The sequence below is a fragment of the Corvus hawaiiensis genome, chromosome 20, assembly GCF_020740725.1.
Source record: "Corvus hawaiiensis isolate bCorHaw1 chromosome 20, bCorHaw1.pri.cur, whole genome shotgun sequence".
NCBI classification, from domain to species: domain Eukaryota; kingdom Metazoa; phylum Chordata; class Aves; order Passeriformes; family Corvidae; genus Corvus; species Corvus hawaiiensis.
This window is the reverse complement of record NC_063232.1, coordinates 3,850,819-3,872,528: the sequence shown is the minus strand read 5'-3', so window position 1 is coordinate 3,872,528 and position 21,710 is coordinate 3,850,819. Positions and strand designations below refer to the sequence as shown.

The window sequence follows — 21,710 nt, the reverse complement described above, 5'->3', positions numbered from 1 at the left end:
ATTTCTGTGTTAGCTTGACTGGAAATTAAAAAGATATTAATTATGAAGTTGTTTATGTTATCAGGCTCTTCTAGAAAACATTCCCCCTTGTGTTCTCCCAGTTACTTAGGAGTGTGTGAGTAGTGAAATAGTTCTTTAGCTTTGCCAAGCTGTAGTCAAAAAACACTGAGCTAGAAAAGTGATACAATCTATTTTGTTACAGCACAGATTACAAACAGCTTGTGTTTGTTGTAAGCTGAGCATCTCACGTCTGTGTGCGCCCAACAAATCAGCCGTGACAGGTTATCCTGGGAGAGCTCGGTTTTAGTCAGGTCAGTGTCAGATATCAGAGCCTTGTGCTGCTTGGTTTTGAGGGTTTTTCCCTTTAGGAAAAGGTCCCACCTAAATTCCACGTTTTAAACCAGCGGGAATAACGCAGGCAGCCGTGCCACTGACTGCTGGCAGTGCGTGCAGATGTAAAATTTGAGGAAATGCCGATAGAGTCCATTAGGAAGTTACTGGAATTGTTCTGACAGTTGTGGTTGCTGATAATGACTTACAGTAAGGCCTGCCCTCCTCAGTTCATTTCACTTCGTTCCTATGGGTGAGATGGAGCAATTATATGGGAGGGTCAATCTCTCCAGGAACTTTCCCAAGCATTAATCGAGGCCTCATTATGTGGTGCCATCCTGGCACTGGGTTTGTGCTCAACCAGCTGCTGCACTTCATGTAGACAGTAGGAGCTGTTCTCATTTTTTAAGTTTTTACCTTCGTTCTTTGGGTAAACTGAATGCTGCAGCTTATTGAGAAGGCTCTTATTCCCTTATAGATTTGCTTTAAAGGAAGAAGTATTGCTGCTGCTCACCCTCTTGGGGCTCTCAGGCACTTTCCCAGTCGTCTGCATGCCAAAGAGCTTTCTTGGCCAGCTCCTCTTCCACTCTGTTGATAATTCCCAGACAACTCTGTGCAGTTCAGTGGAGGTGCAGGCTATACCCTTTGGAAATCCAGGAGAAACAGCTGTTGGTGTTCTCAGACCTGTGAAGGTGGATCCCTGCTCTCAGAGATCTCCCTGCAAAGGGAGAAAATCCCTTGGTACTTGTTTGTCTCCTTTAAACTGAGTTAGAACTACTAATCTTTTTATTGGTTATGTTGCACATGTAGTTGTGTTTACAGGTGTTGGCTGCAAACAAAGTGCTTTTCTTAGTGTATCTAAAATCCAAGTTGCTGGAATTGATGAGCTGTTGAGGTATTTACTTAGTGATGTAGCTAGAGGTCGAATTTATAGCTGAATTTTGTTCCAGGATTGCAGTTGGAGGGAGTAGGTTTCACCAGATTATTTTACTGGAAATCCTTTGGCAGATTCTTCCCTGCAGTGAAAGGGATGACTTCTGTGTATTTTCTTTTCCTCATGTACGGTTTCTTTCCATCTGGAAAGAAATTCAGCACCAGACAATGTTGGTTTACTCTTGCCTAGAGCAATGGATTCTGTTCTACTGCCTTTCATTCTAGATTTAACAACTTGCTTGCATTGATTAAAAGCAACATGGTATTGTGCTTTTTTCTTCTCCAATTTTGCAACTATTCCTCATTCTTATTGAAAGTGATTTCTGAGCATCAGACTCCCCTATACAGTAATCTGCAGAAATAAGCTTACTTAGGTGTTCAGAGTTTGTAGGTGTGATGATGTTGAGCAAATTTATACATTGATGAATGCTCATGTTTGTGCTGGGTTTTGTGTTTGATTGGTGCCTTCTGCAACAGACAGTGTGACAAAATTGCATTTCCTTAGCATCCAGATTTGTGCTTGAATTAACACTCAAAGAAAACCCACAAAAGAGAGCAGCAGTTTGGGTCAGCATTTGAACCTTTCTTTGCTTTCAGAGTGGTTTCTGTGGGGAAACTGTTCATCCCTGAAAATGCCTATTCTGCCTCATGTCTTTGTTTTTGGCCAGCCAGCTTTTCTCATGCTGGAAGTGGAAGATGTGTGCTTCATAGTCAAATATATTGGTCTTAGTCAATGAATAGACTTCTACACCAGTTTTTGTCTTTTTTAGCCACTTTGGAACTAAATTGAATCAAACTTGGGACAAGCCTTATAAAATCTGGAATATGTTGTTATCACAGGGCAAAAAGAAAAAGTGTTCTGCTTTAAATTCTTCTACTTAAGTTTTTAAAGAGCTTAATGATCTTATGAATTTTTAATATTATAAGGAATGTTGATGGCAAGCAGAAAAAATGAGTTGGAGCTGCGTTTTTTTGTGCACAGTGGTTTTTTCATTATTATTCTGTTATTACAATGATGGAAATAACTGAGTGTGTAAGTCAGATTTGCCTCATCATAACCTGTATATTTGTATTAGAGTATATTTTGCAGGATTTGCATTCCTGGAAGCTCCACACTGAGCTTCAATCACCACATTGGTGATCCAAGACTGTGAAAATATGAAAGATTTATTGGAGGCAGTTTGAGAGAGCAGAGACTTAGTGATTTATCTTGCAGTTAGAGAAAGAACAAAGTAAAAATTATTATTTCTGTAGTTATTCTTTACGAAAGGAAGAAAATATATCAGGTGCTATATTAGTTTATTCTACAGGGCTGTCCCTATTCCTTTTAAATTATTCTAGGTGATAATATTGCCCTTAATTTCATCTGAAGGCTTTAAAGCGTGTTGTGAGATGAGTTGTGTGCAGATGAGTTTTACTGTTCTGCCTTGTTCCTCTGATGAGTGCTTGGTTTGGGTATCAGCAGCAAAATCTGTGGATATGGGAGAAACCCAGTCCTCAGCCAAGTATTCATCTATATTAATGAATTTTGTTTAAATACAGACACAGAGATTTACCTTAAAAACAACATAAAACGCTTTCTTTTAGTTGTGAAAGCCTTATGTGATGGGCAGGACTCTTTTCTATCTTAGAGGCATATTTCACTTAATTTCTCCTTCAGATTAATTTACCTGTCTGCATATTTAAAAGACAAGCTGTGGCATCTTCTGCAGACAGCAGTTGCACGGGGGCCTGGTTATTTCATATGCATGGCTGCTGCTGCTGTTGGGTTTGTGCCATTCCTTGCAGGAGGTGATTGCCTCAGCATCTTCCAGCCTTTCTTTCCTGTAGTATTTTTAAATGGTTTTGTCTGTCTGGACAGGTGAAAATGCAGAGCTTATTGAAACAGATGGCAAGTCAGATTAATAATGCCCAGAACCATCTTTTGCTTGGATATTCATGAGGAAATGTCCACTGGATCTGTTGTCTGTGCTTGGACAGCAGAAGAACAAAGTCAATAGATTTTGATTTAAGAGCCTCTTTTTGTAGTGTTCTGAATGTGTAAGTTAAGCACAATTGCCTCGTTCAATGTTACTTCTTTATTCTGGCAAACGATTGAAACGAACATTATTTTTAATTGTGAGAACAGCTTCTATTTGTGGAGAACAGGTTATTAATAGTCAGAGATCTGCAAACTTCCCTTGCGTCTCTGGGCCCTGTTGTACTTTGTGTTCTTGATCTTCCTTAAATCTGACTTATTTTTATGATTATGAGCTGTAAAATGAATGAAACAGATGCTTCTGTTTGGGTGTCACTGTGAGTGAACTTTACAATCTGTATTTGCCAAGCAATCCAAATCTGCACATCAGAATCGCTGAAATGTTCCTGCTCACACCGACTGCCTTGATCAGAATGTCAGGGAATGAAAGTCATGGGCCTTTCCTGTGGAGTTTGTTCACCTTGCAAGGAGAGATGAGTTTGCAAATCCTCTCAAGAGCTGGTTCTTCTTGGGGTGGGAAGAACACACTGGAAGTTGTGTTAATAAATCTGTGCTTCCTTTAGTCTGCCCTTACCTACACATCTTCATTCTGAAGAAAATTCCCCTGCATCTCGTCCTTTTAAATATTTGGGGTGACTCCACATAAGTTGAGAAACGTCGATGCCTTGTGTTGGCATTTGCAGCTCATGCCTGTGTGTGTTGGTGCTCAGAACTGGTTATTACTGGTTTATATATTTTTATTACCTTCTGTCATCATTGTACAGGTGGCCACATCTCCAGAGTTTATTTTTGTGTGTGTATAAACATACATACACATATAAAAATAATGCAGTGTAATGTAATCTGAAGATTTTAAATAACTTTTCGTGTTTATGACTAAGTAATAAAACTGCCCAACTACAGCTTTCTCTAACATAAAAAGCAGTGAGTATCTCTGCTGCAAACTGGCAAGCCTAATTTTGGTGCTCTAAAAGCCTTGGAGGACATCCTAGTTCATTTGAGGTCTGTAAAAGTGTTCAGCTTCTCTGTCGTCTTCAGTTCATCAACATAAAAATTCTATAATTTCATCAGTTAAATGGACAAAGAGCTGGTAATGATTTTTTTAAGGTAGGTTTTTCAATAGGGCTGTTCCAGTAATGCTTCCTTCCACAGAATTTTTTGAAGTGTAACCTGTTTCCAGCAGGGTTTTTAATACTTTTTCATTGATACAAATTTTTAAAAAAAATTGAACCTTTTCTAAAATGATTCATTCTTGTGCACTGCTCTTGCTTTTCAGGCTGTTTTCTAATGGTTTTGCAGTTTATTCTTATTATGCCCTGCCCACATAACACACTTGTCTGTTAGAGACTATCTATGAAAGGCACATTCTCAGCTGGATTGTGTATCTTGGAGACTCAGTGATTACAGAAATATTCAATGCATTGCTTTTCTGTTCTGCCTGCCTTGGGGACATTGGGAGATGCTGTGAGACTGCTCGCATCATTCAGTGTACACAGCTACGGTGTTTTCCTCTTCTGTGCCAGTGTAATAAACACCACACAGTGAATAAAACTGGTTCTATTTGCTTAAACCAAGGTGCTCACAACTGATGTGAATCTTGAAGAGTGTATCTCCGTTTGCTGCCCCACTTGAGTCCCTGGCAGCTTAAAATTGAGCATAATATTTTTAGTGCTCTGTTCTGTGTCTATATTTCAAGCCAGGAAATAGCAACCTTCGTGTTTTCACTCCTCTTTACAGGCAAATAAAGTCATTCTGTTTGCCTCTCCCCCTCCCCGAGCAGGTTACGCACGCGTGCGCTCGCTGCCCAGCGCGCTCCTTCGCCGCACCTCCCGCTGGAGGTGTGGGGGGATCTCCAGAATTCCTGTGGGAAGAAGAAAAGTTCCAAATCAGGCAGCTCTGGCTGAGTCAGAGGCAGAGCTGTGCTGCGCCGGGGGCTGGTGGTACCTTCCCTTCCCAAGTGGCAAAACGCTTGGAATGAGGAGGGCGGAAGATGGAGATGGCCATGCCCTTTCGGTGGAAGCAATAAATTCTGATTTAATACTGGAAGCAGTAGCCAGTACAACATAAAACTACTCTTCTGTCAGGTTGATTTCCTCCTCAAACTGCAAACTCCATTTTTTTGCAGTTATTCTCCAAGAATTTGTATGAATCTGGGGGGGTGAACAGAGCAGTTGTAGGGATGCAGCCGCACTATGGGAAGTGGGAATGCTGAAGTGACCTGTTCCATGTCAGGGTTACGTTGGAGATATTGATTGCTGTAACAAGAGATGTTTTCCTGGCATTTCACAGCTGGCTGCAAAGCAGTGATTAAAACCCTGTGTGAAAGTTGAGTACAGAAAAGGAGAAGTAGCTGCAGTACTATGAGGATCTTGTTACTCCCCTTAATGGTGCGTGTCCGGTTTTTAAATGAAATGTCCTCTCTGGTGCTGTGCTTTAGGCTGCCCTTTTCCCAGGGATGCTGCACAGAAACTGGATCGATGTGTGGCAGGGAGGGCAGGGGGCACATGTCAGCCAGGGCTTTCTCTGACACGTGGTGTGTGTTGTGTTCTCCTAAGTTCAGTTCTCATCCAGCTGGTGTTGCCACAGAAGGAATTTGCCAGCATAAACCATGGTTTGGGGAGCTAACCCTGAGCATGGTTCTGAGGTGGACCCAAGTCTCAGCTTTTTAATCACTAAAGACTTTTTTGAAGGGGTGGGCAGGATTAAAAAGCAGTAAAATTAGGTACTCCTTTCTCCAATACTCCTTTCCAAACAGTCCTCCATAAATCACAGTGCCAATTCCCCTTTTCTGTCTTCTCAGTGCTTTATGTGTTCTCCTGAGCAGCTGCTACACTTAGGAAATGCTGCTCCAGAGGATACTCCAGTGCATCTTCTCCAAAGTCTATATAAACCAAACCTATGTAGTAGCAAAATGTGACAACATCCAGAAATAAACCATTCTAAGGGCAAATTTATTAATATGATGATGGGGATCATTGATTAGTGATCTAAAGTAGTACTTAGTGCTTGTTACTGTTTTTAACTTGGTTTTTTTTCTTTTGGCTTTCAGCTCAGATCGACTGATAGAAGAAACAATAAGGTAGGGATGAATGTAAAAATTTTCATTATTTTCCACACAATCAGCCTTTCCATTAAATTGTGTCTAAATATATCAGTCACTATATTTATACAATAACTGTATTGTTTCCAGCTCCTTGGCACTAGTACTGTGAATTGCTGGTGGGTTTGATTTGGTTTTTTTCTGTTCAATATTGACATAAAATGTTGTTTAAATATTATATTCACCCTAGCTTAAAAAATTTGGGTTTCTCTTCAAAGATGAATCACCTTTGGAGCCGAGTGAATCTCAGGCTGAGCTGTTGAGGGCTATTCCACTAGTCAAGATGTTTCTTCTCACAGTGACACTCATCTAAAACCTGATTTTCTATAATCTTTCAATGTATTCAGAATATTCAGCACCCAGTGTGCAGCTGATATAGCTAAGGGCTTTTACCACAACTGCTTGAGAGGTTATTGCTGTTGTATATTTATTTATCTTTTGGGGTTTTTATATTGTTTGAATACTTGAGTGGTACCTTCTCTTACTAATTTAGGCATTTTAGAACCGCAGCATCATAAATTACTTTTATTATCTGTGCCCTTCCCAAGCCAACCTTTTGCAAACCAGTAACTCAAATTATAATAATGCCTGATTTAATGGTTTTAAATTTTAGATTATTGCTTTAAAACAAAACTAAACTAAAACAAAAAGGAAGAAAGAAAGAAAGCAAGATATGCTTTCAGACAGTGCACGAAGGGTAATTAGAGTTGCAGCAAGGCTGTGTCCATTAGTGCTGGCTGGCTTAAGTACACACAAGTGGGCTCAGGATAATTAACATGGAGCAAGAATGTGTTAAACCACATCAATGTGCAGTGATGAACCAGAAGTGGTCAGTGCAATAATACCTGAAAATGTGGCTACAGTTTCACCACAGCAGAAATATTTGTCAGACTTAGCCCAGGGGTTCTAGTCCTTTCCTCACTGAAAACCTCTCCTTTATTGCCTACATGCTTGTAGCCCTATTTTTCCATCTCAGAAATGCTCAGTGTTTGGTAAATTTCTTCTTGGCTGCCATTCCAAGTAAGGAGAGCATTAAACAGCATATGGTGATTTATTACTCTTAATATCCTGCAAAATTACTTGTAATTACTTGTAATTATGTCATTGGCCTGCCTTCTTGATTCTGTGTCATCAGAGGAGCTCAGAGCTCAAACCTTGCACCATTTGTTATCTGTAGTAAATTCTTGCTTGAGTTGTTGCCAAAAATGTTCTACTGGTTTTTGGTACAAAAAGGGCTGGTTTAGTAACTACATGGAGTATGAAATATAATTCCATCTTTATCTGAGTCAAATTCTGCCTCAGTTGAAACCAGGATGAATTTTTTCTTGAACTCTTTTTTCTTGTGGTCCCCGGTAATGGTGAGTGTTTGGGTGTGACATTAATTGATGGTAAATCCTGCTGCCTTCAAAGTGAATTTACCAGATGGAAGTGTACCCAGCTGATCAATTGCTTTATCTATTGTAACCCAAATGAAAGAGGGAATTGTGCTGGAGAAGCTGTTTGAGGACAGATTCCTTGAGATGTAATTAGCTTATTCTGGCTACTGCTCTGTCTTCCAGGTTTACATCTGCTGCAGTTCATTACTCATTTTTTAATTAAGCAAGTCAGGAAATCACGTTTTATTTCCTTCACACTTCACACTTTTATTTCCTTAGGGGTTGTTACTTTGTAGTGATTCTAAACACTGGAAAGCATATTTTTGTGCATGCAGAGGCTTTTGTTAACGAGCTACAGCCACTAATTGTGAGCCCCTTGCTCTGATTTTCTGTCAGGAAGAGAACTGAGGAGTCTGACTCTTCCTCTGCATGGTCCTCCACGGAGCAAACATCCGTGCCAGGGAATAAATGGGCACCTAAGCTGAAATGATTAAGTAACTAAAGCAGTGAGCAGGGCTGTCACTCCAGATGTGTCGTTATTACTAAACTTTTAATCAATTTTTAAATGAATTACGTGCCATGGGCTCTTACTGCAGCATATTTCTCTCCAGAAGCGAGTGGGATGTGATACTTTGTACTGCAGTTCTTTTGGAACAGCGTTCACTTCTCTTGGCCAGATTTAAATATAAGCAGAGATTTTGCTTAATATGTTTGGAGTTCTCAGGTTTTCATTTTCAAACATTATCACTTCTCCAAAATAGCAAACCATTTATTTCTTGTTTTCCAACAACGTTTGTTTTTATGTTGGCTCAGTTGGAATATTTTTTATAGTTTTGCCTGTACTGTGTGACAAGTTTCTTAGGATTTTATTGTAGCTCTGTTTCTGAGGCCTGATCTGTCAGTGTTTGTGTATTGACAGATTGGACTGAAGCCAGACCAAAGCCATAGATTTAATTTTTAAAAAATCATCTCCTTATGTATTCGGGCTATTTCTTTAGGTAGCAATTAGGATTTAATAAAAGGGAAAAACTCAGCTGCATTAAATGTTGACTTTTCAGAATGGAAAGGCATGAGCTACGTTTTGAGAGTTCTCTCATTTCACAACACCCTGCCAGAGTGTCCAGGCAAAATCACTTGCAGTTCTGGGGAAATGTTTCTTCTGTTTTCATCCAAGGCTTCATCAAAAGAAACAATACTCTTTAAAGTAATTTGCAGGGTTCTGTGTGTAGGTATACATTGGTACACGCACATATGTGTATATTTAGAGATACAAATATAGAAGTGTATCTCCAAACAAAGAATGAGTGATGTAATCAGAATTTTTACCGATTTAAACCTAGAGCTTTCATTTCTATGCACAGTCACAGAGTCCATTCCCTTAATCATAGACCTTGTCATGAATTTCAATGAGCAAGTATGATTCATGGCATGCAAAATGAAGCAGAAGTTCCACTAATACGTGAATTATTTGATTTTTAATAAAACAATTTCTTTCTTTAGAGTTTTGTTTTAGTTCTCCAGCAGTGTAGATTTGACTGATGTATCTCAATGGGTGAAGCCAGGAGCTGATTTTTTGGTACATTTCCCTCGGTGACATTGGATGGATGTGGCTGCAGTGCGGGGTGAAATAGCAACAGCTTAAACATTCATTTCAGTCAAAACTCTTTGCTTCCAAGTCAGGCAGCATTCAAAAGTGTATCTCTGCTGTTAGACTTGTCCAACTGGGATAATGCCTGGAAGTATTTATTACCCTGGGGTTTTTATGCCAGTGAAAACAGCAAACTAAGTACAAATAGCAGTTAGGTTTGCTTTGGAGGGAAATTTGGCCGCTCCCATACCCACGGCACTGCTGAACAATCAAGGGCAAACTTGGAATGTGGGAGAAATTTTGAGGGAAATACGGCTCCAAGCACAGGAGTTTGAGATACTCCTGCTGATCTGGGGAAGAGATAGGTGGGTGTTTTATGGCTGTGACCTTGGACTTAGCTAGGAGAGATCTCTCCAGTAGTGCAGCAATGCTGAGCGTTGTACTTGAGCAGGGTTTTAATATTAAATATAGAGAGCAGGCCAAATACCATCTGGTTTTAGAAACTTGGTTTACACCCAGCTCTGGTAGTTCCAGCCAGTGCAGCACTGAGCATAGTTCCTGCTGGTTTCCAAGCAAAATGTTAAATCGGGGTCATCTCGATTCCAGTAAGAAACGTTTCATCTTTTTATCGTAAACGTCACGCACGAGTTCCAGGACATCAGAACCAGGTCGTGGTGATGTGGGGAGGTTGTGGTGGGGAGTGACTAAATGGGGCCAATATTGTGAATGGGAAGAATGTGATTAATTTTTTAAAATATGCATTTGTCAGTGAGGCAATGGCAACAGCAAGTCAATGAACATATGTCAGGGATGGGAATGAAACCAAAACCATCTGATGAAGGATATGAGGAAGCTGCAGTGCTCAAGATACAAGATCAAGTGCTGGACCGGTCCCCAGGAACTCTGTTTTCTTCTGCTTCTTAAATTTAATAATCTCCTTTACAGATCTAAACCAGCTCAAGGTTTGAATAATCAAATTATACATGAACAACATTGCTTTTTGCTTGAATTTTGATTTTTTAATAGTAGCTGGAATCCAGTTAAACTCTTGTTCATGAATATCACAATTACATTTCATTACTAGACCGTATCATATTAAAAATGGTAATTAACCCAGTTTTTTTCCTTCAGAGTTCTCCAGTAAAACCCAGCCCTTCAAGCTAAATTCTTGAAAATACTGGATAAAAGAAATGAAGGTGGTTTCAATCTCTTAACCCTTTACATCCTGCCTTTTTATATGAAATGGGCAGTTTCACTCCCCAGATGTTAAAGCAGGAACCTTGTGTTCTGTGAATAATTATTTCTAGAGGCATTTTGGAGGTGGCTCAGGAGCACTTTATATATTGGCACTCATCTTGTGTTTTCACTTCTGTAAATGAATGGATGTTTTAATGAGTCATTGGATGCATCTTATAGAAGTATGGGGCTTAATTCAGGAGTGCTTTGAGAGACACTCTATTAAAACCTCATCTGGACATAAGTCAGTGTGGGGGAGGGAGATTGGAATCTGCAGGTTACTGAACCTTTCTGTGTGCAGATAGAAAATAATTTTTTTTTTCTAACTTGATTCTTAGTAATTCAAAATTCCCTGAGTTCTCTTCTTAACAGCAAACTTGTAGTGGTTTTGTGAGTTTGTTGCCTTTTACTTTAGAGGACTAAAATACCTGTATTGAAAAATTGTATGTTTGTATCACTTAAAAGCAGCATTTCACATTATCCTATCTCTGAAATGACAGCTTTAGTTTCCTTTTCTTGTATTTATCTGTTGTATGGTTCCACTTAACTTTTACTCCTCCAGAACATTTCCCCTCCATATTTAAGGCTCACAAACTCGTCCAAGAACTTGTTTTAATCATTGTTATTCCTGTAGATGAAGTCAACAGCAGCAGAGGTGACTTTTCTGAGTTATTATGCAGCCTTGTTGTATTTATGTCCTGCTTTATGTGTTTTTGAAACACATGCCAGTAAGGAGAGCAGCATTTGCCATACTTTTCTTTCTCAGGCACTGTGTCTTCAGAGCCCAAACTTGTCAACTGAGCAATTCTTTGTAATCTCCATTTAATATCTTGTTTTCAAGAGCAGAGTTGCTTTTTTCCTGACCTCCAAAACATACTGAATTTGAAGTGGGAAATTCTGTTTTATGTTCGCCTGTATTGTATTCTTTATATTTGTATAAAAAAATACAGCTTGGACATGCATTAGTCCAAAGAAACAAAGAAAATGAAAACTTATATACCATGGGGGATATTCTTAATTAGGACCAGGTCTCAGAAATTGATTTTATCTGTGCTGTGATGGAAGCATCATTTGGGATGAAACAAACTTCTAAATTTAAAGCTTAAGCCACAAGAGCATAATTCTTATGTTGCTTATAGGGTGATACCAGTTTTCATTGGGGCTGGAGGAGCAAAGTCAAACCCTGCCTGTTTCAAGAAATCTCAGCGTTTCCCACTGTTAACAGCTTACATAAAACTGAAATCGTTTAACTGCGAAGGATAGAGATTAATGGAAAAATTGTGGTTTCATTCATGTTGCTTCACCCCATTCATTGTCCTCTGAAGAAGCGTTGCCTGCTTGTTCTGCTCTTGCGTGAGCTGTGGATTATTCTTAGCACCAACAACTTGATCCTCTTTCTTTCCCCAGCATTGCCATGGCAACGAAAGAAAATATGACTTCGCAGAGAGGGATGTTGAAGTCAATACATAGCAAGATGAATACCTTGGCAAGTATCCTTTTTCCTAAAAATTGGTGCTGCTGGTGCAGAAGAAGAGTTATGGTACAATTTTTCACTCTCTCATTTGGGAGATCAGCAGTGTCAGTGGCTGTAGAACCTGTCCTGTCATCAGTGACAAACAGGCCAGGTTTTTATCAGTCTCACCTGGTAAGCTGACTGAAGCATCTTAATGGGAAATATGGGGAATAAGCTGGTTTTGGTCAAATTTGGGCACTGCATAAAAATGAACGGAATTTAATTTTCAGGTAGAGATCTGCAGCAGCATTTTATGGCCTTCCTTGCTGTATGTGTTTGTAGAGTATAATTTCATTTCAGGTCCTGCTTTTTGCTCTCAAAAAAGCTGAAGCTTGGTGTTCATCAGTGCTTGCTGTGGTTTGCAGCTAAGAGTAGTCAGGGCCTGAGTGTCCTCTTGTTTGTCCTCTTGTAGATGTTAATTAAGATTTTGGCTAGTTGGTTGCCGTGCATTTTCTGTCTCAGGGCTAAAGATTGTGCCACGTTGTCAAGTCAGGCAGGTTTGTGGTTTTCCCACTTATTCCTTCCCTTCTGTCAATGGACAACGTCAGCACTGTTTGATCAGACACGTGACATCTGGAAAGATGCATCTTGGTAACCCAGAAATTTCATTACAGTTCTTACCAATTGGCAAGAACAACCAAAAAAATTCAATAAGCTTTGGCCTCGAAAAGATTCCTGATTCCAAAGACATGAAGCTCTGAAGCTGATGGTCTTGTTGGCAGTTGTATTTTGTACATTAAAAGATAGATTTACACCGTCATGATTTTACAGAGCTTGCACAGCGTGTGGGTCATGCAACCTGCAGGATTTTCTCACTCAAATGCCTTTGGTTGGCATTTTCCTTCACCAGGAACAGGATCCCACTGAAGAAATTCCACAGATGTTTTATATAACCGCCCCATTTTTATTTTTTTTTCATTCTCATTTAAACACAATTAGTAAAAGTAACTAAGCCTCACATACTGGAGATTAAAATGCTGGTAATTGGGGTGATCAGGTGGTGAATTCTGAGCTCTGGGCTGTTCCCTTTTCTCTGCTGGTCTGTAAGCAGTGAAGTGCAGTTGTAATCCTGCTCCCTATCCATCAGGTTTTACTGCTCCTGCCTTCCCCAGCTTGGGAGTAGTTGCAGTGTTGGCATTTCCCCATCCAGGCTTTGGGGCTGCTTAGTGAATTCCTGTTTGCTGCTATGACCTTGACTCAGACCCCTCCAAGACCGTTTTCCAGCAGTGAACAGCCTAATCCAAAGGATCAACCTCCGGAAACGACGGGATTCCCTCATTCTGGGCGGCGTGATTGGCGTCTGCACCATCCTACTGCTGCTGTACGCTTTCCATTGATGGATGTTTCCCCCCCTGGACTCTGCTAAAACTCATCACCACCTTCCCTCCTCCCAGCCAAGGAAAAGTGAGTGGGGGAAGCGTCAGACTTCCACAGCCTGCTCGTGGCTGGGGCTGTCAGCATGATGTCTGGAGCTTCTGATGGTAGACTGTGGCACTGGGCTTGGGCTGAAGCTGCAGTGTTTCTCCTCCCCTGCCGTTCACCTTCCTTTGGGTTAAATTTGGTGGGATTTGTTTGTCTTTAATTCCCTTTCTCACTGCAAGGTAAGTGCCCATGGGATGTTTAACCAGAACTGGGGGAACAGTTCCAGTGCTCAGCAGTGCTGGGGAGTGGGAAAGGATTAAGTGTGGCTTGGGTGGAAGCTCAGTAGGAAGGCTTTTCCCTCTAATCCCAGCCCAGTACTGAGTTTCACCCTGAGAGATGAATATTGCAGCTTTAAGCTTTCAGGTTGCTTTACTACTAAATACATGTTCTGTAATTCTTTTTAACTCCTGGTTGAGATTCTAGTTATTTCTGCATAATTTGTGCTGTGAAAACCGTGCTTCACACAAAGTCCTCGAAGTTAACAGAAAAAAAAAAGGGGGGGGGGGTTTTCTGTTCACTTTTTGCACAGAATATGAATAAAGTACCCTCTGAGGGAGATCATAAGATTTCTTGTGGCTTTAAAGGGACTGACAAAAGTCCCTCTGTGTAAAAAGGGAGCACGGTGTCCCAGCAGCTGTTTACTCAAGTGTTCAGTCGTCTGAAAAGTGACCAAACATGAGTTCACCTAAAGGAATCTTTTGGGTGCAAATACTTTGATTTTGCCTGGCATCATAAAGATCTTTATAAAGACACGATAAGCAGTTTACAGAGTCTATACTGTAGTTTAGGTAAAGTTATTCTGATAGTGCAGTAAGAAGGATATGATCTAAACTGTCCATTAGAAATGAAAATGATGATGGTTATAGCTGAGGCAAAGGTGTCTGTGAGCAAAGGTTTTGGACATAACTCCTCCTAGCAAAGAGCTGAATGTATGAATAGTGAAACAAGTATTATTTACCATTATCTGGGGGGAAAAAACACCTTTTTTTGGTCCAGACAAGCAAAAAGAACACTGTTATGTTTGTCTCTAAATAAAGCTGACATCTGCAGTGGCTTTGATACTGCAGCTTCCCAGATTACGGATTTTCTGCTCTTTCAACAGCACTTTTCCATCTGTCATATCATAACCCAATAAATTCAAGCCTTGGCACTGAAATACCTTTCTAAGAACTTGATTAACTCTTTTCACAATCCACTTACAGTGCTCCTAACAGATTCCATGTATTCCATCACCCACAAAGGTCACACAGTCCCCAGGTTCTCCTCTGGAACAGAGTCCAGCGGGACAGGCACAAGTTTTTACTTCATTTTATAGTGTCTGTGAGTTGGAGGGAGTAGAGACTTGTGCCTGTGTAGTGTGCAAACCCACACTGTTACACCCAAATGTCTGGATTTAAAGGCTTCTTTGCAGACTTAATAACCCTGTGTTAAAAAGTCGACAAAGGCTTCTAATCAGCCATCCTGCCATTGGGATTTGGAAGCATTTGGAATTAATACATGTAAAACTGTGGGGCTTGTATTTTAAATAAAGGGTGATTATTTGGTTGATTTGGGAACGTTCCCATTTGGAGATGAAGTGTTTATTAAGGGGGCTTATGAAAAAGCTTGATGGATAAAGGAGGGTTATTAATGGATCTGTGTGTTGGGAGATCAAACTTCTTCTCCCTGTTGCCTTTTCTTTGATTCCTCCTCCACCCTAAGGGACCCTGATCAGCACTTGTGCATCTGTTTAGGATTTGTAGGATTTGGTTGCTCTATAGTTGGCAATATAAGATCTACAGTACCATAAATAAATTCATTTATTTAATCTTATAACAAGTCTTTTTATTGGACTTAACTGATTATTTGGTGCATATATTTAATCTTATTGTGAAAAAGCTGCTATGGAAAAAATGTAGATTATAATAAATATGTAAACATAATTGATTTTTCATGTTATGAAAATGTTATGGAGGAACTGATCTATTTTAGTATAAAATAATGGAAATATGCTGAATTATCTCTGATAAAGCTTTACTGGAAATGGTTTCGGTGTTGGCAGCCCCTCCATGGTTTTTGTTTGTGCTGGTTTTGAGTCAGTTTTGTGTTGAAAAATACAGTTATTAATCTTTGTAGTTTTCCCTTCATCATCATTTGGCAGGGTGAGTGTTGTGCTGTGCTCCCTGGAGGGGTGTGTTTGCATCTGGCCCAGGGAAAGGCTTCCAAAATCAGGAGAATTGGCCTCATAACTCATCTCCAACAACCTGGAGCTGTGGTCAGAACAATGGACTGGAAAATGAACACAATGGATTGTAGTATTCCGCCTCAAATCCCAAAATACAGGTTTGTGTGTCTCCTGTTGCTAAATGTGTTCTCTGAGTTTTTCATTCTGTGTGGTTCTTCCTGCACTGAGGAAAAAAGATGTGGTTAAAGAATTCTCATTCCTGCAATTCCTGCCAAAGTGGCAGTTTCCTAACTCAGCCAAACAGAACTGTGCTAAGAAAATCATTGCTGAGCACTGAAATGAAGGGGGAAAACCCATGATACTTCTGCAGGGCACATTTCACACACACACAAAGACACTTTTTAAACTTCTGCTTCATTCTTCCTACCAGATAAGCAGCTTCTTCAAACCTGGCCAGGCACTGGAACACAAAGGATCCTGTTGGTAACGTTGATGCCACACTTCACACGGGTGGGAATATTTTTATCCCTGTTCTTTAGACTATTTTTTACCTGTTTATTTGATCTTCATTCTGTGGTTGTTGCAGCAGAGCAATGGCATGTGGGCAACACCCAGAACTGTGTCCACAGCTGTGGCTTCTCCCGAGGACAGTGCCAGGACCTTGACCAGGCACTGTTCTGCTGCTGGAAAGATGAGTTTGCCCTTCCTGGGCAACATTTTTTTCTTAACCAGTATTGATATCAGGAGTTTTGCATATCAAAGTGAGGTATAAATTCCTGCTGGATTCATGACACTGAGTAATCAACTAGAATTTTCATTTGTACTTTAGAAGTCCTTTCGTTGAGTGGTCTTAAGGTTAGTGTGCAAAGAGTCAGTTCCTTGCTGGGTGTTGAAAATGAAAGAGCAAAAGTAGATTTTTAGGAGCTATGAAAGTGTCAGATGAATTGTTCACAGCTTGTTCTCCAGGGCTGTGTCCCCTGAGGTGCTGCTTTCCCAAAACTGCTGCACAGAGAGCCGAGGCTGCTCCACCACTCCTGATGGTGGAGCTCATTTAGTCGTGACTAAATGAGAGTTTTAACTCTCTAAACGTAGCAACTTGTTTCCCAAGATCACTTGAGGCATAACCTTTTCCTATTTTTACTGGTTTTGTCCCAAAGCTTTCATTTGAGACCGGAAGGAGAGGTAACAGCTGTCAGTGCTGAAGGAGGAAGTGATTCTGAAACTCCTTATAACAAAATTGGATTATGAAATGTGCAGGACAGGAAACTGCACTGAGATACAAACTGAGCCATGTCCTAGGTGATATCTGTGAGTCCCCTCTGTGCCCTGCACCTCTCCTGTCACTGCACATTTGAACCAGTGGTGATGTTTTAGTTCTGAGTACAGAAGCAGCTGTTGGTCTGTGTGGCACTGAGTGAGGAAAGCAGTTAAATAAACACGCTACACCCAAAACAAAGGCCTTTCTCACAAAGCATCCCAGACCTTGTAAATGAGTTTCTGATTGCACTTTCTGATTTTTTTTTTCTTTTCATATGCGTTCTTGAAACTTCTATTGTAACTGTAATTATTTTTGTTCTCACCTATTGTGCATTCTCTGTATGTATTAAAAAATAAAAAGGCTTTGATATGTAATTTAATAATAAATTAGAATTCTAAGCAAGGTGCTTGGTTCTTTCTCCCCTTGACAATCATTGCTTACCTAAACTTCAGGGAATATGCAGAGAGGATTCATTTCATCACTTTGGAATTGTCCCTGAACACACAGATCAGTGTATTCTCATTTTATATCAAATATCAGGTGTGATGGAGCATTTCCTGACCTAAAATGGTTTGATGGAATGTGTTCCTCCTGCCTGTGTGTGCAGTCCTGGACTCATCTCCTGTCTGGGAGGGGGCTGATTAAATTGTGGTCTTTTTTTTCCTGCTGTTCTTCACCAGGTGGAACAAGGCTGGTTTTCTTTAGAGGTAAGTGTTAAAAAGGAGAATCTTTCTCTGAATTTCTGTCTTCAGGACAGACAGGGCTCTGTTACCCTGTAGCTTTCCAGCACCACTGTGGTCTGGTCCACCTCCCTCAGGTGTTCCAGCCAGGCAGTGTCGTGCCTGAAGGATCCACCTGTACCTGGTACTTTGCAGTTGATGCTAAATCTTTCAATGCCACTCCAAATTTGTATTCTCAAACCGGCAGAGCTGCCTGGCAGTGTGATACATGTCTGTGTGCATGAGGCTGGGAGGGAAGAGAGGGATTCCTCCTTGCAGAGCTGTCGTGCTGTGCCTGGAAACTCTGCTTTAAAGCAGAGATACATCTCTGTATCCTTAATTCCTACTAAATATTCAGGAGTGACCAGATGCTCTCTCAAGGGAAGGCTTTGACTGTATATCTCAAGCTAAAGGAGAAACTTCAAAAAAACTTTTGAAAATGGAAAGGCAGTTCTGGTTTCAGATAGTGGGAAGTGCAGTGAGTTTTTCCAGTTGTGGCGCTGGTAATAAGTGGTGCATAAAATTCCATCTTCGTTTGGATTAGAAAATAAATTATTAATGGCACTGAATCCTTTTTTCCAGCTCCCTGTACAGTCAATAATTTATAGTGGCACAGGCATAGGGTATATATTTTTAACCATCCGCCTCCCAGAGTACTGTTGTTCATATTGAGAAGTGCTGTCCTTCCTGACAGGCTCCGGCGCAGTGGGTGTTCCTGCATTATGGATGAGCCGTGCTCTGCTCCCTCAGCCCCGGTGCCATTCCACGAGCAGATTTCCTGCTGAAAGGGAGCTGAGCTCTCCATTAGAAATTCACACAGAGAGACAGGAGTGTCTTTGTTTCCTCCCTTTCGCTGAACGTGGGCGGTGTACAGCGCCGTGAACTTGATTTTTGAGTGTTTTAATAGAAAACCTCAATGTTTACAGTTGGTATTATTCCCGTTTCCTGAATGCCAGCCTTTTAGCCACCATCTCCAGGTAGAAAAGCTGTGCTGCCAGCGCCCGTGCCTTGGCAGCTGGGCTGTGCTCGTTAAGCACTCGGAGCCTGCTGTCACCTTCTTCCCAAGCTGCTGGGGCCGCTGGAGCGTGTGCTGCAGCTCTTCCCTCTCTCCATCCTCGCCTGTCGCAGCCCTTCCCGTGTTCTTTGTTCCTAATGGGACCCGCAGGCTTTGCTAACCCAGATTCCAGAGCACTGCGAGTAAGGCAGGAGGAGCCTGGCTGTAAATCAGAGCCTCTGCACCCCTGGAACAGCATTTGCCATTCTCTCATTGTGGGTTGTTCTCTGCTTGTCTTGATTTTGGCACCCTGTGGTCCCTCTGCCAGCCAGTGGTGTGATTTTGAGAGGTCTCCTGCAATCGTGGCTGTTCAGATCTTACATCTTGTGTTGCTTTGTCTGCTCACTGCACTGCCCATCCAATTCTCCTCCCTTCCTTCCTGGGTGTTTGGCTTCACGTACACATTTCAGACACGTGAATTTATTTTTGCTTTCATAATTTTCGTTTGTTTTTAAAAAATCCATCCTTTGAAGTCCAGAAGGGTTGTCCAGGGTGACTTGAAGCTTATCAATCAAAGCCAAACCTGAAGGAAATTCACTGATAACCTTTCAGGTGCACGAGCACAGTGTGGGGCTCTCCCACAAATGCTGTAAACAGGGAGGGTTTCGATGGTTTGTTTCTTTTCTTATCTCCCTTGCCCATACCCATCCGTCTGATGCAGAGTTCTTGGAAGTGGGGACAGTATTCTTCATCTTTTGCCTTTCTAAAGCTGCACTGAAAATAGAAGCTCCTCTCTGCAGGTTGCAGAGCCCCATTGAGCTGCCAGCTGTACAGTGGAAACTTCCCCAAGATGTTTGCTGCTACCTGTGCCTGGGCATGTCATCTGCTACAGAGCCCTCCGGCTCCAGACCTGTGCTGAGCTGGCTTCTTCCAGGGTGAAATGCTGCTGAAACGTCAGATTTTTAAGGGAGCCTTTTCTAAAGACTCTGCAGGACGCTCAGGAATGTTGCAGGTGTAAAAGGAAATCACGAGTAGCTGGGAAAGTGCTGATCAGGTGGTGCTGTCAGGCCCAGCTTTAACACACAAACCACAATTTATTACATTAAAAAGCAACTGGACCGTGCAAGGACCTTGTCCCCACTGGAGACTGGTGGGAACCTGGTGGGGTCCTGTGAGTGTCCCCCACTTTCAGTGTCAGGGGAGGCTGGAATCATCCTGAGGCTTGCTCAGCCTTGATGTGGGACAACACCCAAGTGCAGGAGGGGGGAATATGTGGATATTTCCCTGCTGTGCTATAAATGCAGTTCCCTCTAGGTCAGGCATGTATCACCAGTGCTAAATTTACTTCAAAATATTACTGAGGTGGGGAGGTTTGTGACTCAGGTCTATAAAAGCATGCACTGCTTATGTAAAGAAATAAGTTTGGAAAGAGGCAGGAGGGGGCTCGGGCTCCAGCAGGGACCATTCCTGGTGTGTGTCTGCCCTCTCTACATAAATAGGTCTTTGTACTGGGCAACAATTGCACCTTCAGGTTGTGTGTTCCTTAGAGCAGGATCTGCTGGCCAGCTCTTCCTGTGTTTCCAAACATTTCAGGAAATGTAAATAATTTCCAAGCCTACGCTGTGGCTTAGACAAAAATGTTTTAAAATAAAAACCAACAAATAATGGGGAGTGATCAATTCTTGTAATAGTTCAGGGTGACTTCAGATTGAGTTGTGCCACTCTGGGAGAGCAAATGAGGGAGAGGAGGGATTCTACCGTGGGGGTTTTGGTATTCGGATCCTTTTTCTTTCACTCTGGTGCTTGTGTCTGTTTGGTCTTGGAAAACCTGAGTTCCTGGAGTCAGCTTTGCCATGGCAGGCAGGCACGTGTTGGCCATCCTGCACTGCCACCAGCGTCCTCCACTCTAACCACAACCACATCCCAGGGGAACGAGCCTCTCCCACTCTTCCTCGGGAAATGCTGTTCCTTAACTCCGCAGCCAAGTTCCTTCTGCAGTTGTGGTGCCTCTGGGAGGTGAGGGCTGGGGTCACCGTGGTCTAGGGGTTCTGGGCAGGGGAGGAAGAGCTGTTAACTCATTTTTTGGGACAATTCAGCTTATACCCACTCTGTTTTGCAGTCAAACATCAAGGTAAAAGCAGAGCATTGCTTTAAAGGCAGGAGCTCCTTTTGTTTGATCGCCGTTTGCTGTGTACCTGCGCCGGCTGCTTCAGACCAGTGAGGAATGACACTGCAGGGTGTGAGGGACTGGGTTGTTTTTCTCCCCATCTGGAGCTGATGAAATGATCCATCTGCATTGATCCTTGCTGGGAAGGAGGCTAAAACATGGGTTTTATGAAATTATACCTGAGATCAAATAATTGGAAGAAAACGCTTTGGAATCTGCAGCCTGTAATTAAACATTTCCAGGAGGCAGCGAGGTGCAGAGAGCTCAGCAGAAGGAGGCATTTTGCTGGGAAGCCTTTGCTTTGTTTCACGCTGTGTGCTATTAAAGCAAACAACTTCACAAGCTTCAGAAGCATTGGCAGCTCTTGACCAAGAATAGCATCTCACATCACAGCTAAGCTGGAAACAATGAGGGCCAGCAGTCGTCAGTTGGTTGGGTTTTTTTAGCCCGTAAACGAGGTAGCTGAGCTCATGGAGAAATCCCCATTTCTCTATTTCAGGTGTTCTAAGATGTTTCATCTTCTGAAGAACCCACCAATAACCACCATAAAGCAAAAGTCCTCATTTAAAGCAGATCTGCTGGTGCAATTCCCACTTACCTGGGCACACCAGGCTCTCCTCCGACACATAAATCCTAAATCCTCACCACCTAACCCAAGCTTGTGCCAAGTCTATCAAACATGTCTTGCCTGACTGAAAAATCACTCTGAGACGTGATAGAAACATCCACCATGTGGGATCGTGTGGAATCCCCATCCCTGGGAGCATTCAAAGGCACATGGATGTGGCACCTGGGGGCATGCTTTAGTGGTGAGCATGGCAGTGCTGGCTTGGATGATCTTGGGGGCATTTTCCAGCCTCGCTGATTCCATGATGAGCTGTACTCCTGATCCAAGGTCTCTGTGGGGATGTGGGAGCCGTGGCCGTGTCACT

The 21,710-nt window shown here is 41.8% G+C and overlaps 1 protein-coding gene across 2 annotated transcripts in view; it reads left to right on the top strand.

Annotated features, from left to right (window-relative positions):
- Window positions 1-17,296, top strand: part of GOSR1 (golgi SNAP receptor complex member 1) — a 29,035-nt gene extending 11,739 nt beyond the window's left edge. For both annotated transcript variants that reach the window (XM_048324608.1, XM_048324607.1), the window contains exons 7-9: window positions 6,291-6,320; window positions 11,949-12,031; window positions 13,267-17,296. In XM_048324608.1, coding sequence (XP_048180565.1) covers window positions 6,291-6,320; window positions 11,949-12,031; window positions 13,267-13,391 — 238 coding nt within the window. In that variant the 3' untranslated portion in view covers window positions 13,392-17,296. The remainder of the gene's footprint in view (window positions 1-6,290; window positions 6,321-11,948; window positions 12,032-13,266) is intronic.
- The last annotated feature ends 4,414 nt before the right edge of the window (window positions 17,297-21,710 follow it).